General features: G+C 38.7%; 1 protein-coding gene across 1 annotated transcript; it reads left to right on the top strand.

Moving 5' to 3' along the window:
* The first annotated feature begins 5,962 nt into the window (after positions 1–5,962).
* Positions 5,963–6,475, top strand: LOC141649283 (uncharacterized). Its single transcript, XM_074457977.1, has one exon. The coding sequence runs from the start codon at positions 5,963–5,965 to the stop codon at positions 6,473–6,475; it is 513 nt and encodes a 170-aa protein (XP_074314078.1).
* The last annotated feature ends 10,091 nt before the right edge of the window (positions 6,476–16,566 follow it).

Below are 16,566 nucleotides of genomic sequence, written 5' to 3'. Positions count from 1 at the left end.
TTAAAACATCAAAGAACAACAACAAAGATGCAAGCGAAAGTGGTCGCAGAAACCTTACCAGAAGACATACTGTGGGCTGATTGAGGAGGATTGGAGGAGGAAGCAGGTGAAAAACCAGGAAGCAGGTCTGGAAACTTTCTTTCGGACTCAGAAATGCTGAACAGCTTATTGCAGGCAGGGATCTTGGCACCAATACGGGTGAGGACACAGGGGCCTGCACGAAGACGATGAAGTAAGCTAGTAAGCAGCAAGATAAGATAAATCAGGCGACAGGAAGGCTACTTACTCGAAGTCTGAACCCACTTCTCGAAAATATAATCAGCAGGAGGCTGGATGGAGTCCTTCCTCACATAGAAGAAGTCCTCAAACCATTTCTCATCACGGGACTTTGACGCGTGTTTGAAGGGAGCATCTCCATGGCCCCGGAATGAGAACTGACCCCTGCCCAAGGATCTGATACTGTACATGTGGGCCAGATCGCCCAGAGTGATGGATTTGCCGATTCGACTCGACCGCCGGGAATAGAGAAGAACTCTCCAAATGGCGGCGGAGATTTGCGCCATGGCGAAATTATTGGTGAAGATAAAATCTTGAATGAGTTTAGGGAAAGGGAAACGGAGGCCGTATCTAAACGGGTACAAGTAGAAACCAACCCACCCTGGACGAAGGGCGTCATCTTTTTGTCCCGGTTCAGGAATGGCGATATCCACCCCATCACCAAGACCCAGCAGATTCTTGATCTTGGGAATGTCAGCCGGAGTTAGGGCAGAGTCACAATCATGTGGGTGTTTGAAGAGTCCCCGAGAAGGGAAAGTAGGGTCAAGATTGCGGTCTGAGGGTGCAGGGATTGACGAAAATTGGCGGGTTTTGCCCATGGTGGAGAAAGAAAATGAAAATTAAAGGAAGGAGAGAAAATGGATTACCTGATGATGAAGACGGGGAAGGGAACAGTGAAGCCGATGAAGATTAAAAGGGGAAGAAGATTGAGGGTTTAAGAGAAGAAAGTTTTTGAAATGATTTGAAGTGATTAAATGAAAGTGGAAGAGAGACGTTGGGGTTATAAAGAGGAGAGAGGGAGTTGGGTGCGGAGAAAGAGGAGAAATGCGGCTTGCATGGGAAGAAGTAAGGGGCGGCGTAGGGTTTTGAACATTTGGTTACGTAAATTCCTTGTTCGATACTTGAAAGCGTACTACACAAGAAATTTGGGGCAAACTGTTTGGGCTAAAAATAGCACAATAAGGAGGGCCCATTTGATAAAATAAAGATTATGAAAGAAGTGATGAGAAGGAAAGGAGCCTGCGGGCAGGAAAAGGGGAGACGGGCTTGAGAAGCGTCAAGAGCCCGTCATAGAAGATGCCCGTGTTAAGGAAAGGAGTGTCAGGGAGAAGTTAGGGAGAAGTTAGGGAGAAGTTAGGGAGATCGGGGAGAAATTGCAAAAGAGTCCGGGTTTGGAAAGAAGTCCTTATGGAAATAATATTCCCTTTCCATATTTGAGGTAGGATATATCTAGGGTTCTTACCCTATAAATAGCCAAGGAAGCAAATCAAGAAGTCATTCAACATTATCCTCAAGACAACCGCACTTACATGTCTGCATAAAAGCCATGGCTCATTATTCACAAATATACGCCCATCCGAGATCTTGCAAGCCTGACGCCTAGGGCCAGCGAGATTAGCATAAACGTTACCGTTGTAATCATCCTCCTATTCATATAGTGCAATACTTGGCAGGGTACCGTTCCTCCCGCGGTTGTTCCCACATTGGGTTTTCCGCGTCACCAAAATCTTACGTGTTAATTTACATTACGCACTTTACTTACTTAACAACGCACGAACAAACATACATCCAACCAAAGAATATAGACTACATTGACCCTAATTAATCGATTTGGGTAAAATTACCTAAACAACGACTTGCAGCCAAAATTAGGGTTTGATTTCGCTTCAATATGGCTCGAAATTCTGCAAAGAAATCAAGCAATAAAAAATATTCGAATGTTAAACGTGCTAATTCTAATAAAACAAAGAGTAGCAGCCGTATTGAGAGAAGGAAGCAGGGACCATCGGAGGAGGATGTGTTACGTACGAAACCTATGCATGATGTTAATGGCGTCCCTGGACTGTCTTTTGATGATGAAGAGACACCCTCTGAAAATACTCAGTGGGTTACACAACGAGGTAAGAAACCCGGTTCAACACTGCAGACTGATAAACAGCCTGAAACAGAGGTTCCCTCTGTTTTGGAGCAATCGACAGAAGTGACATCACAAATCCTTCAGTTTTCCAAAGAAGATGTGCAGGAGGAAGTAGAATATTGGAATCAAGCAGTGATATGCTTTGTGTTAGGAGCCAATCCTCCATGGGAGGTGCTGGAAGGATTTATTCATCGAATTTGGAATAAGTATGGCATTGATAAGATTTCTTTCTTACCAAATGGTATATTCCTGGTTCGGTTTAAGGAAATGAAGAATAAGGATGCAGTTTTGCAGGCTGGATACCATATGTTTGACAATAAACCATTAGTGGTCAAGTCGTGGAAAAGTGATGTTGATCTTTTAAAAGAAGAGGTGAAGGTGGTACCAGCATGGATGAGATTGTATGGCTTACCTTTGAAATTTTGGGGTAAATGCTTGCCAAAGATAGCTGGTCTAGTGGGTCCATTTGTCAAGACTGATCAAGCCACAGAGGAGAAAACTAGATTGGGATATGCTAGAGTCATGGTTGAATTGAATGTAGGGCATAAATTTCCAACTAGTGTGCAATTCAAGGATGAACATGGCACTTTATTGAAGATCAGGGTGGAATATGAGTGGAAACCGAGTATTTGTTTGAAATGCAAAGGTATGGGGCATGAAACTAATGAGTGTAGGAGATCTCAAAATAAACAACAGCCAAAACCAAGTGGGAAAATGGTTTGGCGATAGGTCCCTAAGGTCAATACTGTTTTATCAGTCAAGGAATATCCAGAGCTTCCAAGTATAACTCCATCTAAGACTCAGACTGAGGACAATGAGGATAGTGAATTGGAAGACATAATTGATCTGGATGCTATTGAGAAAGAACAGAATCAGGTGACACAAACTGGCGACCCTCCTCATCTACCTGTTTCTAATGAATAGCATTGGTTTTTGGAATGTGCGAGAATAGTGTAAATAAACAGAAGTTGGTTAGATGTTTTATGAATAATCACTCAGTTGGCCTTTTTGGCTTACTTGAGACTAAAATAAATGGAACTAATGTGAGTAATATTTCTCTCAATATGTTTGATTGTTGGTGTGTTACTACCAATTGTCATACACATAAGGGAGATAGGGTGTGGTTGCTCTGGAAACCTCATATGTTTGATGTTTGGGTGTTGCATTATGATCCTCAATTCATTCATGCAAAAGTTCAAATCAAAGCTACTGCGAAATGTTTCTTCTTAACTATGGTTTATGCTTTTAATGAAGGAACTGACAGAATTGGGTTATGGAACTGTTTGAATAACTATGCTGCTGGCTGCACTGAACCTTGGGCTATTGTAGGTGATTTTAATACAGTGATGAATCCTGATGAAAGGCTAGGTGGTCAGACTAAGCCTGAAGATATGGAAGCTTTTGTGGATTGTATGAACAATTGTGATATGGTTGATATCCAGGCTACTGGGGCCTTCTTCACTTGGACGAACAAACAAGATGAAACGCATAGGAAGTATAGTAGGTTAGATCGTTTTCTTATTAATTCACACTGGACTACCATGTTTCCTGAAATGGTTGGGCATTTTCATCCTGAAGGAGTGCTAGATCATACCCCATGTGTTGTTTATAACAACAAGTTAACTATCAAGAAAAATATGAGCTTCAAATATTTTTCTATGTGGAGTGGGGCTGTAGAATTTTTGCCTAAAGTTCAGGAGGTTTGGGACAGGAATATCCTAGGCACCAAGATGTTCTGTATTGTGAAAAAGATTAAGGAGTTGAAAGCAGTCCTTAAAGAATTGAACAAAACCTGCTATGCTGATATTGAAGTTCAAACTGTGGAGGCTGAGAAAGAACTAAATACTATTCAGTTGCAGTTAAGTGGGGATCCCACTAGCTCTGATCTGGTTAGCCAGGAGATTGTTATTATGGCAAAACTCAGGAGACTTCGTAAAGATAGAGACAGCTTCCTTCAGCAGAAAGCCAAGGCTCAATGGCTCGAGGAGGGGGACACAAATTCAGCTTACTTCCATGGTATTATCAGGAAAAAATGCATGAGAAACACTGTCATCCAAATTGAAGATCAGCATGGAACTGTTTGTTCAGATAGTAGTAGCATTCAGAATGCCTTCTTGGAATACTATCAAGGTTTACTTGGAAGTAGAAAGTCCACTGAGGGTGTGAGGGATGCTGTCTTGGCCTATGGTAATGTATGTAGTGAGGAGCATGTTGAGATATTGTCCAAGCCAGACACACTTGAGGAGGTGAAACAGGTGGTGTTCTCTATTCCTATAGACAAAGCCCCAGGACCTGATGGGTTTTCAAGTGGTTTCTTTCGAGATTCTTGGAGTGTGATTGGTCAGGATGTCTTTGAGGCAGTCAAGGATTTCTTTGTAACTGGTCAATTACTTAGCCAGATAAATGCAACCAATGTGTGCCTGATTCCCAAATGTGAGAGACCAACCTCTGTGAAACAATTTAGGCCCATTGCATGCTGCAACATGATATACAAGATCATTTCTAAACTCCTTTGCAACAGATTAGCTCTAGTATTGCCAGATATTATCCATGAATGTCAGGGAGCATTTGTTCAAGGGAGGTCCATCATTGAAAATGTTCTGATTTGTCAAGATATTGTGCATCAGTATTCCAGGAAGAATGTGTCACCTAGATGCCTATTCAAAATTGACTTGCAAAAAGCTTATGACACAGTTGAATGGGAATTTGTGGAGCAAATGTTGACTGGCTTGAAGTTTCCAAAACACTTTATTAATCTGATTATGGCTTGCATTCAGTCCACTTCCTTTACTTTGGTCTTGAATGGGAACAATTTTGGATATTTCAGAGGTATGAGAGGTCTACGTCAAGGAGATCCTGTGTCTCCTCTCATTTTTACGATTTGTATGGAATACTTGACAAGACTCATTAAGTTTGCTACAGCAAGATGGCCTTTTCATTATCATCCTCTATGTAAGGGACTCAAGCTCACTCACCTTATGTTTGCAGATGATTTGTTGATGTTTTGTAAAGGGGATGCTCCTTCTATTCTACTACTTTTGAGAGCTTTCACCTCCTTCTCTAAAGCTTCAGGATTAAGCATGAATAACTGTAAGTCAGAAATCTTTTTTAATGGGATGCAGGAGGACTTACAGCAGGACATCCTTGCCGTGTCTGGTTTTCAGAAAGGCAAAATGCCTTTTAAATATCTGGGAGTACCCATACAGCCAGGACAGATGAGCAAAAGGGACTGTAATTGCCTGATAGAAAAGATGGTGGCTAAAATTCGTAGTCTTGGTGCAAAGAAGTTATCATATGCAGGAAGAGTGGTTCTTATAAATTCAGTGCTCAACACTCTATACAATTATTGGGCTGCCATGTTCATTATTCCAAAGAGTGTTATCAAGAGAGTAGAAGCCATCTGCAGGAATTTTCTATGGAGTAGCTCTTCTGATTACCACAGAGTTCCACTGGTGGGATGGGATAGAGTTACACTGCCAAAGGATGAAGGAGGTCTAGGAATTAAAAAAGCAGAGATGTGGAATATTGCCTCAGTGGGAAAATTGGTGAATTGGCTATATATCAAACCTGACAGGCTTTGGATCAAATGGGTTGCAAATGTGTATTTAAAGGGAGTAGAATGGCATGATTATACTCCTGGAAATGATGCCCCCCTGGACCTGGAAGAGCATTTGTAAGGTTAAGGAAAGGATTAAGAGTGGTTTTCATGGTAATCTTTGGATTTCTTCGACCAAAGGATACTCTATACGTAATGGATATGAATGGTTGATGGGTCAGCACCCCAAAAGTGCCTGGTCTAATCTTGTATGGAATAACTGGAACATCCCTAAACACGCTGTTGTTGCTTGGATGATTATGCAAGATGGACTAAATATTAGAACCAAGCTCTATGCTATTGGTTTGTGCCCTGATGATGCCTGCATCTTATGTGGGGATCAGCCTGAGACAATTGACCACCTCTTTTCAGAGTGCAGGTTCACTAGCAAGGTTAAGGGTAGTATTGCAGCTTGGATTGGTAAGCCATTTCCTGATCTTACTACATTACTATCTGCAAACAGGAACAGATTGCAATGGAAGGCTTCTGCGTGTGTTCAAACTGCTTTCTGGTATACCATCTGGTTTCAGAGAAATAATGTGAGACATCAGTTGTGTGTTCAGAGACCTGACATTATAGCACATCAACTGAAGCAGCTAATTCAGAGGAGAATTCGTAGCAAAATGTGTAATCTAGAAAGAAATGGTGCCATTGACTGGCAAGCAAGCATAGGATTTATGTGTTAGAATGCCTTAGCCAGGGTTCGAACCTTGTCCTTGTATTTATGATTGTCTTATTTTTGATATAATTTATATACTCACATTTTACCTAAAAAAAAAAAAAAGAAAATACGATAAAAGGGGTGACTTGGGTTGCAAACCAAGCCACCATAATCCAAAATACAACAATTGTTTAGAAAGGATCAAACATTTCCATGTCGAACACGGAAATCAAAATAGTTCTAAAAATCCGAAACATAATTTAAAATAAGACAATAAAAAGCCAAGCTTCATGGAAGCTACTCCAAGCTTCTTGATGATTTCTCAAGCTTGCTTTTCCTTTCCCTTGTCCTTGCTTGGTGGAGGCCCTATTTACAATAAAAAGGGGATACATTATCACAACTTTGTATCACAATACCATAGTTGAATTAGAAACATAAAAGAAAGGATAGTCATTTACCTACTGGAGTGATCCTTCCAGCTTTGATGTCACCAAGATTCTTGGAACAATTCCTCTTCCAATGTCCAACACCATTACAATAATGGCATTTGTCAAGAGGACCCTTCTTGGTCTTGGAAGTGCTAGCTTCAAAAGTCTTAGCCTTGGTGAAAGTGGGAGCTTGCTTCTTACCCTTCTTCCCATTCTTTTTGAACTTCCCCTTGCTCTTTGTGCTTATGTTAAGCACATCCTTAGGTGGGTTAACATTTAACCCCATGTCTCTTTCGGCTTGCACAAGTAACTTGTGCAACTCTTCAAGAGACACGTCCTTGTCTTGCATGTTAAAATTCACCCGGAATTGAACATATGCTTTGACTTTGGATAAGGAGTGTAGAATCCTATCTACAATGAGTTCTTTGGGGATTTCAACCTTTTGAATCTTCAAAGTCTCGACTAGCTCCATCAATTTGAGCACGTGAGGGCTAACCTTTTGGCCCTCCTTAAAGTCGAGATCAAAGAATGCCGCGGCCGCCTCATATTGGACGATCCTCGGAGTTTGTGAAAACATTGTCACAAGCTTGGAATAGATTTCATTAGCGGTGCCCATTTTAAAGGCTCTCCTTTGGAGATCCGCCTCCATCGCAAAGATCAACACATTTTTCATTGCGGCGGACTCCTTGTGGCAAGCCTCATATGCTTCCCTAGTAGCGGCACTCGACCTAGCATTAGGTTCGGGTGGAGAGGCCTCGGTGAGGTAACGAAGCTTGTCGTCACCTTGGGCGGCTAATTTGAGTTGGGCATCCCAATCGCAGAAATTTGACCCATTCTTTTCAAGTTTACAACGATCCATGAAGGATCGGAGCCATGAAGTATTAGTGAGAGGTGTGGCGTTGGTGTTTGGAGTGGCCATTTGTTATGAGAAATAGATGCGATCTACAAAACGAATATTAAAGGAATAAAACATATGTCGTTTTCAAAATAACACTCGTAAAAATTTAATTTAAACAAGTTTTATTGCATTTATCTAATGACCTCTACCCAACTTAGATAAATGATTCCAAGACCCAAATTCATATTAACTTGGGCACGGTGTGGCCGATGAAACCCTTATCAATTTAACTCGGTGGATTAACGCTTTAATCGATTCTACTTTTAGAACTCTTGGTCGATAAAATTACTCTAATATTTATCTATAGCCCGGAACACATGCGACTACGGTCACGAATACTTCCGTTGAGCTCAATCCAAATTTTGAATAAATGTGTCCATGATCCAAACCCACATTAACTTGGGCACGGTGTGGCCGATGAAACCCTCATCAACATGAATTCGGTGGATAGACATTTATCACCCACTTCCCCTACGTAACAAGGTTTGTACCCCGGTGTGGCCGAGTGCACTCCCTCACGAAATAGGTTTTCATGGTTTCTACTTTTTGGTAAGGCTATGTCTCAATTGATTATTTTAGCGAGAGGTCATGTCAATATATTATCTATCACGTTTTAAGTGAACTAAAGCGGTGAACTACGATAATTCTAATTGACACGGTCGATAAACTCGATTAAATTGATAATGCATGTTATAGTTATGGCGATTTAGCGATGCATGCGACATATAAATAAAATGCAAAGCATAAATTTAAATCCTAGTATGGCCTTCCTAAAATAGAAAATCTAATTAACTATTACATATTCGGAAACCAACTCCATTGGTCCCTTGAACTTCAGTTTTTCGGCACGCATCTCGAGGTAACACCGTCTTTAATGGATCGCCTTCTCGAGTGACATCGTCTTCAAGGATCTCCGGAATAAATAAATTACATAACAAATTACATAATTTCCTATTATACATTTGTAATTAAAATAAAATAAATCTATTAAATTACAAAACGGTGATACGAGATCACAATAATTACAACCGAATCGATATTCCCATACATTTCGGGTAATACCAATTAAAAACTAAGGCCATACTAAGTAAAATTACATAATTCAAAAATTACATAAAATAAAATTATGACAATCATAAATAAAATGAAGCATTATAATATGTATGAATATGCCCAATTTTATGCTAAATCGCCTTTAAGGAGCCAATATCGTATATTAATCGGTTTTTACGGATTTGCGTGATTTAACCTTTTAAAATCACTATAATTACATAAATTCATATTTATGCACAAGTTAATTACCCTAACCAACTTAGGACTCAAAATTAGTCTCCACTAACTATTTGACTATAATTATCTTATATTTCTTAAAATTGTTCATTAATGGACTCAAAATTATAATAAAATGCTATAAACTTCAAATACATCACAAAAATTTCAAATAAATTTGAAATTTGAAATTTAAACTCATGAACATTCTGGAAAAATACCATGACACTCATAATGTCCAAAAACTTAGGTTAAAAAAATTTCCAAATTTATCGGGAAAAACAATGTTGCGGTTTATGGGATTTATCAATTATAATCATAAAAACATGAGAAAAATTATATTTATCAACTTTTCAATTTTAGATCTGAAAAAGGTAATAAAATGCAACATGTGACGTTTTTCCTTAGTCATGAAGTATGTTTTAGCAATTATTCACTAATTAAAGTCACTATTTATGCTATTTTTCATCAAAATTTCATAAATCATGCATAAAGACTTCATTATAGCCTATTATTTTACACACATCTTGTAAAATGTCATGTGACAACATACTAAATTTCTAAGACCAGATTCGAAATATTTCTCATATTAACCTATTTTTCATTTAAATTCGATTTTTATCATGAAAAAACCATATTTCGAGCATATAAACTCCAACAATTATGAAAATTTAAAGGTCATCTAAAAATAATATATGTGAAAACATATCCAAAAACCACTAGAAAATTCGAAGTTTAGCTAATTTTAGTCCGAAAATGACATTTTTATCATAAAATCACATTTTAATGCCATTATTAAATAAAATGAACAATAAAAATCCATAAATTAACCAAAATATCCTAAATACATTTTAGGATCAGAAAATTTAACATGCAAAATTGATTTCGTGATATATCATAATAAACACAAATTTATAAGTTTTATATGTTAATCGTATAACTCGGAAAAACTATAACCGATTTGCATGCAAACAACCTAAGGCTCATGATACCGCTTGTTAGAAATCTATATCCCATTATACTCAACATATTCATATATGTTTTAATTAATTTAGTTATAAAATTAATTATGATCTTATGCATGCAAACATAAGTAAAAACAAAGAAGAAATCATCATTCTTACATTGGAAGTTTCGGATTATTGGGCACAAGTGAGTTCTCCTACTCACTTGTTCTTGAGCTCTCCTAATATGGATGAACAAATGATTCAAGTATAGAATCCCTCCCAAGGAATAATACCCAAGATAACCTCTTAATAAAATTAATATTATTAATACTAGAACAATATTAATTTAAATAAAATTGACCCAAAATATTAATTTGGTCTCTTAATTTTCGGTTAAGAGAAGGGAGAAGGAGGAAGAATTTTATCTCTCTAAAACTCTATATTTTTTGATGATGAATGAATGAATAATACACTAGTATTCAAGTAGTGTATAAGGTAAATTATAGAGAAAAACCCATGGTTTTCTCTATGATAAAACCGGGTAGGGGGAGGGGTGGTGATGGCCAATGCATGAGCAAGGTGTTCTTCACAAGAGAAAGTAGGTTTGCATGGCTAGGTTTAGGTAAAATGATTATGTTTTCCACTTAATTAATCAACACAATATTTATCCTAAATCACCCCACTATTTCGGTCCAAATGAGATAAAATGGATTCCATTTTATCTTTGTCAATTTGTCAATTTGTCACATGTTATAAGACATGTAAAATTGTCATGTATTTTTAACATATTAAAAATCAACGTATTAATAAAATACGTCATGTACAAAATCGACTTAGCAATTCACAATTACTTGTACCAAAACACTTTACCAATCATAAATTACAACATCTTGTATTTATAATAATCAATTCATTATGTTTCAATTGTTTCCGTAAACAATAATTTCATCTAAGTAATAAAACAACTTGATTACTTATACCGTATCTTATTTAATCAAATTATAACGAGATACGTAAATATTACTTCCAAAATCGTCCGTCAATTTTAAGTAATTTAATTAACCCGTATCGTCATACGATCAATTAAATAATCAATTAAGAGTGTTACCCTTTAGGTATGCCCGAAGGGGATCAACTGATCACCACCGGCGCACGACAGTAATGTCAAACTCTAGTCAGCCAATCATTACCGATATGTGTGGACCAGTTGACAGTAAAATATTACTTCCGATATGTATTCTTTAAAATGAGATTTAAACATGTGATCATCATGATCGACAGTTGTGATCGCATTATTGTCGGAGGACACATATTCCAACAATGTCGTCCTGCGCGGCTCTAACAAATCGATCTTCTCCAAATAGTAGACTCACGGCTTGTTCGTCTAGGCAAGGTGCTTGACGAGTCTTGACTGTAGGAACCGTTTCTGGAGGAATGAAGTAGCAATCATGAAAGATCTCGATTCCGGCTAACTTCCTTCCGAGATAATGCCAAGGTTCGGGAAATCCATGAAAGAGTTCTTGACTTCCTTCCCCAACGAAGTATCCATTTAGGGTAGGGAGATAGGGTCGCATTCGGATTCCCACATTCTTACGGTTTTGAATTTGAGTGAGCATCTCGAGAACTTCCTCTTTGGTGGGTTTGTATCCTAATCCAAGGGGTATTCTTTATGAATTACCCTCCTTGTAGGGGGCAATGGTGCTCCTTCGGATAGGATTCAAAGGCATTCCCGGGAAGTATCCCTGGGTTTTGAGTATGTGGTTGACCACTAGGTTAGAGTAGGGATTGAAGTATAATGGTGCCAATTCACTCTCTATGACGTTTATGATATGAAAGCCCCCAAGTTCATGCACTGGATTTGTAAGGACTTGATTGCTTGACTTCTTTTCGATGATTGCCTTGATGGGCGACGAAGTGATCGTCACCACCTTATCATTTAGTGGGATTTTGATTTTCTGGTGGAGTGTGGATGTTATCGCTTTGGAAGCGTGAAACCAGGGTCTTCCCAGAAGTATGTTGAAGGATGCCTCAATGTCTACTATTTGGAAATTAACCTTTCGCTCAATCGGCCCTGTGGCTATGGTTAGGTCAACAAGTCCCACCACCTTTCGTCGTGTACCATCATATGCGCGAACACCTTGATTGGTAGGAGTCCAATCTGATTCTTTATGTCTAATTTATATGCCGTTTTCAAGGGTATGACATTGACTGCGGAGCCATCATCTACTAAGGTCATTGGCACATTCTTCTTTAAGCAAATGACGGTGATATAAAGAGCCAAGTTATGACTAGCACCGAAGGGTGGCAAATCCTCATCCGAGAAAGTAATAGGATTACTTAGCTTTGGTGATTCTTGGAAGACCAAGTTGACCACGTCGTCGGGTGTGGAGTTATGTGCCACATTTAGTTTGGCCAAAGCTTGCAGTAAAGCTGGGCGATGTGGGAATGAGCTTGACACTAGTTGTCAGACTGAAAGATCAGCCTTTGTCTTTTGTAGTTGCTTTAGTAGATGGTCGGTAGGGCCTTCTTCATTATCACTTGGTGTGAGTACATTGGTTGGACCGTTTGCTATGGGACCATTTTGGGAAGTATTTTGGTATGGGCGTCCTGAACGAGTGAGGTGATCTACATCTTGATCTTCACAATTCTGGACTATTTTCTCACTGACTTTGACTAAGTAGTGTTCAGTGAGATACAGATCTTCGTCATCATCAGCCCATATTCAATTGATAGTAACAAGCTCCCTCATTCTTATGATTTCAGCTTCTAATTGGATAATCTGGTCGACTAATTCATCAACCATGGCTACTACTTCTTGCATTGTAGTGTTTTGAGAAAGAACTAGTGGTGCACGTTCTCTAGGTGTGGCGTTGGGGCCACGTAAGGTTACCACTGCACTCTCTAGTTCCAAGACTTGCCTATCTACACTTTTTGCCCATGCGATGAAATCAGTGATGGTTGGGGAAATGGTGGAGTAGTTCCCTTCATTTTCTATTGCATGAACTTTGTCTTCGACTGGGGAAATGAGATGTGAACAATCTATGGTAGATTCTTCATTTGTAATCACTAGAACTCCAAGAGGATTCTTAGTGTTGTTAGGTTTACCTCCAGGTGGTATTGGTAGGCGACCGTCTTCAATCATGTCTTGAATTACATTTTTCAATTTGTAGCATTTCTCTGTATCATGTCCCTTACCTCTATGGTATTCGCAATACGAATTTTCATCCCAGAACTTGGATTTCTTTTCTGGTTCAGGCGTAGGGCCTATGGTTGAAGTTTCCCGAGTTTCATCAATCTTTTCAGAGCGTTGGAATATGTGTCCCCTAGATTTGTGAATTTCCTTGGAGGGGTACTCTTTTTAGATGGCTCAAGGAGGTTAACTTCATCAGTCTTGCTAGTAGAGCCGTAAGAACGACTTGTTGAGCCTTGGTATCCACGACCTATCGTTTTGGACAAGAGCCCTTTACGAATGTCATCTTCGATCCTTGTCCCTAGTACGGTCAAATCTTTGAAAGTCTTGATGTTTTGATACCTCAAATGATTTGCATAGATGGGCTTTAGGTTGTCCACGAATTCTCCACAAGGGTAGCCTCATCCGGACGTTCAACAAGTTGGGTACTAGTCTTCCTCCACCGACTTAGGAAATCGGTGAAACCTTCTTTGTCATTTTGGGTAAGAACCTCTAAAGTGTGCATGTTGACTTGGATTTCAGCATTATCCGCATATTGTTTAGCAAACTCGATTGCGGCATCGTCCCAAGTAGCGATTTTCTTGTGATCTAGCGAATAGAACCATTGTTTTGGAATGGTGTCAAGAGATGAAGGAAAGATCCTTAAGAACATCTCGGGTTTAATGCCTTTGATAGACATGTAATCCTTGAAGGCACGGATATGGTTCAAAGGGTTTTCATGCCCCTTGAATTTAGGGATATCCGTCATGTTGAAGTTGGTTGGCAACTTGGAACTCACGGACTCATACTTGCGATTATTCTCCCTATAAATGTCATCCCATTTAAGATACATCAATTGCTCCTCTAAGTATTGGAGTCGTTTCTCAGCTGCAGTTATACCCATGGGAGGGTTTTCGTCCCCGAAGTCATTCACGAAGTCATCAGCGATTTCACTTTCTCGAGGAGGCATCCTCGTTTCTACGGCATATATTCGGCCCTCAATGGTGTCAAGGCGATCATACACTTGGTCTTGAGTAACTTGGAGACGAGCTAGCGCGGTTAGGATTTGATCATTACTATCCTGGAGTTGATTGAAGTTTACGTCGCTTGTTCCAGGTATCTTGGAAACTGAATAAGAGATCGACGATGAATCAAAACACGATCGACCACTCTAGCACACTTACTTGAAAAGAAATGTTTTGACTCGTGAAGTGGGAGTGTGCCACTTGTGTCAGTGAGTTTTGAGGAAATGACAAAGTTTGAAAAATGTTGGTCCTAGTCAACTTTAGTGTAGTTGTAAGAGTGGACTCGAAGTGAAGTTTTGAAATGGGTTTTGAGGCCCGAACTTTGACTCGACAATTGGACAGAGTTTCGGCTTGTTTTGTGCTAATATTAGGCCTAATTTCGAAATTTTACATGTTAAAGAAGAATTTTGAACTTTACAAAAATCGTCATGGTTTTGTTTAGAAAAAAGGTGATCACGTATGGTACAAACAATATACAAGCATTATAACGGGATGTTGAGTGCATTTAAATGGGTTTTGGTTTAAAGGGTGGGTTGCCATACCGAACAATCAAACCCGAAGTCTGTGGAGAGGCTCGTACCAAACAAGAGTAAGGCCGATTCCTAATCCATTTCCTCAAGTAGTGAAAGTCTTTGATACAAAAAAGAGTGAGTACCATGGTATGGATGACGTCAATCGCTATCCATCCTTAGGCCCAAATAAGAATTAGGACCGTTTAGACGGGACGATTGGTCGAATGGGTTGGGTTGGGTTGGGCCTAGGAAGGCCGAATAAACGATCTAGGAAGACCGAGTTATGAAAAACCGACAATTGTCTTGTACAAACTATTCCCTAACCTTGTTCAAGTTTCACCCTTTTGGCTACACGTAAGTGTATTATCCCCAGCGGAGTCGCCAAACTGTGGACAAGGGCCACGGGGGCGCTTGGGAAATAAGGGTTTGCATTTGTGGAGTCTGATAGAATTAATAATCTCATTATTTCGTCATATTCATATATGTGATAATCTATTTAGTCATAAAATAAATTGTGATCTTATGCATGAAAACATAATTAGAAAAAGGGAAGAAATCGTCATTCTTACTATGGGTATTTCGGATTAAGGGCACAAGTGAGTTCTCCTTCTCACTTGTTCTTGAGCTTTCCTTACAAATTGAAGAACAAGGATTCAAAGATAGAATCCCTCCCAAAGATGTGTACCCAAGATAACCCCTTAAAAACTAATATTATTTGAACTAGAACAATATTAATTTTATTAAAATTGACCCAAAATATTGTTTTAGGTCTCTTGTTTTTCGGTCAAGAGAAGAAGGAAGAAGGAGTAATTTTCTCTCTAAAATTTCTATAAGTTTTAGATGTTGAGAGGAATGAATGAATACACATATTATTGTAGTGTATATTAGGGAAAATATAAAGAAAAAACCCTTGGCCTTTTGCTCTAGGAAAACCGGGTAGTGGGTGGGAAAAGGGCCAATGCATGACCAAGATGCTCAACACAAAAGCACTAGGTGTGCATGGCTATCAATTAGGTTAATGATTATGCTTCTTTTATATATTATAAAACATAATACAAACCCCAACCCACCCCATTATTTCGGTGCATATTGTGTAAAATGGAAAGTCCATTTTACACATTATTTTGTCAATTTGTCACATGTAACATGTTCCATGACATTATGTGTATAAAATGTATTTTTATCAATTAAAAATCAACATATTAATAAAATAAGTCACTTATAAAGTTAACCTAGTAATTCATAATTACTTGTACCGTAATGGTTTCCCGAGTCATAAATTACAACATTCTGTATTTATAATAATATATTCATTCCGTTTCAATTGTTTCTGTAAACAACAATTTCATCCAAGTAATAAAACAATTCGATTACTTAGACCGTATCTAATTTAATCAAATTACAATGAGACACGTAAATATTACTTCCAAAATCATCCGTCAATTTTAAGTAATTTAATTAACCCGTATCGTTATACGATCAATTAAATAATCAATTAAGAGTGTTACCCTTTAGGTATGACCTAAGGGGGTCAACTGATCACCACCGTCGCACGCCAGTAATGTCAAACTTTAGTTAACCAATCATTACCGATATGTGTGGACCAGTTGACTGTAAAATATTACTTCCCACATGTATTCTTAAAATGAGACTTAAACATGTGATCATCATGATCGACAGTTGTGATCGTATTATTTTCAGAGGACACATATTCCAACAATCTCCCACTTGTCCTCGACAAGTGTGCGTAACCAATTCTCTTGTCCTATTACTATCTCCCACTCAATGCAAGCTGTCTTTCAGGTCGTACTTGCAAGTGATCATATCGAGAGTGGTTTCCTCGATTTGGAGAAAAACTGATTGACCGG

The sequence above is a fragment of the Silene latifolia genome, chromosome 3 (genome assembly GCF_048544455.1).
Source record: "Silene latifolia isolate original U9 population chromosome 3, ASM4854445v1, whole genome shotgun sequence".
NCBI classification, from domain to species: domain Eukaryota; kingdom Viridiplantae; phylum Streptophyta; class Magnoliopsida; order Caryophyllales; family Caryophyllaceae; genus Silene; species Silene latifolia.
This window is presented reverse-complemented; position numbering and strand designations above follow the sequence as displayed.

Excerpts from the sequence above, each read along its gene's own strand:
- LOC141649283 (XM_074457977.1), top strand. The coding sequence starts at position 5,963 with ATGGGTCAGCACCCCAAAAGTGCCTGGTCTAATCTTGTATGGAATAAC.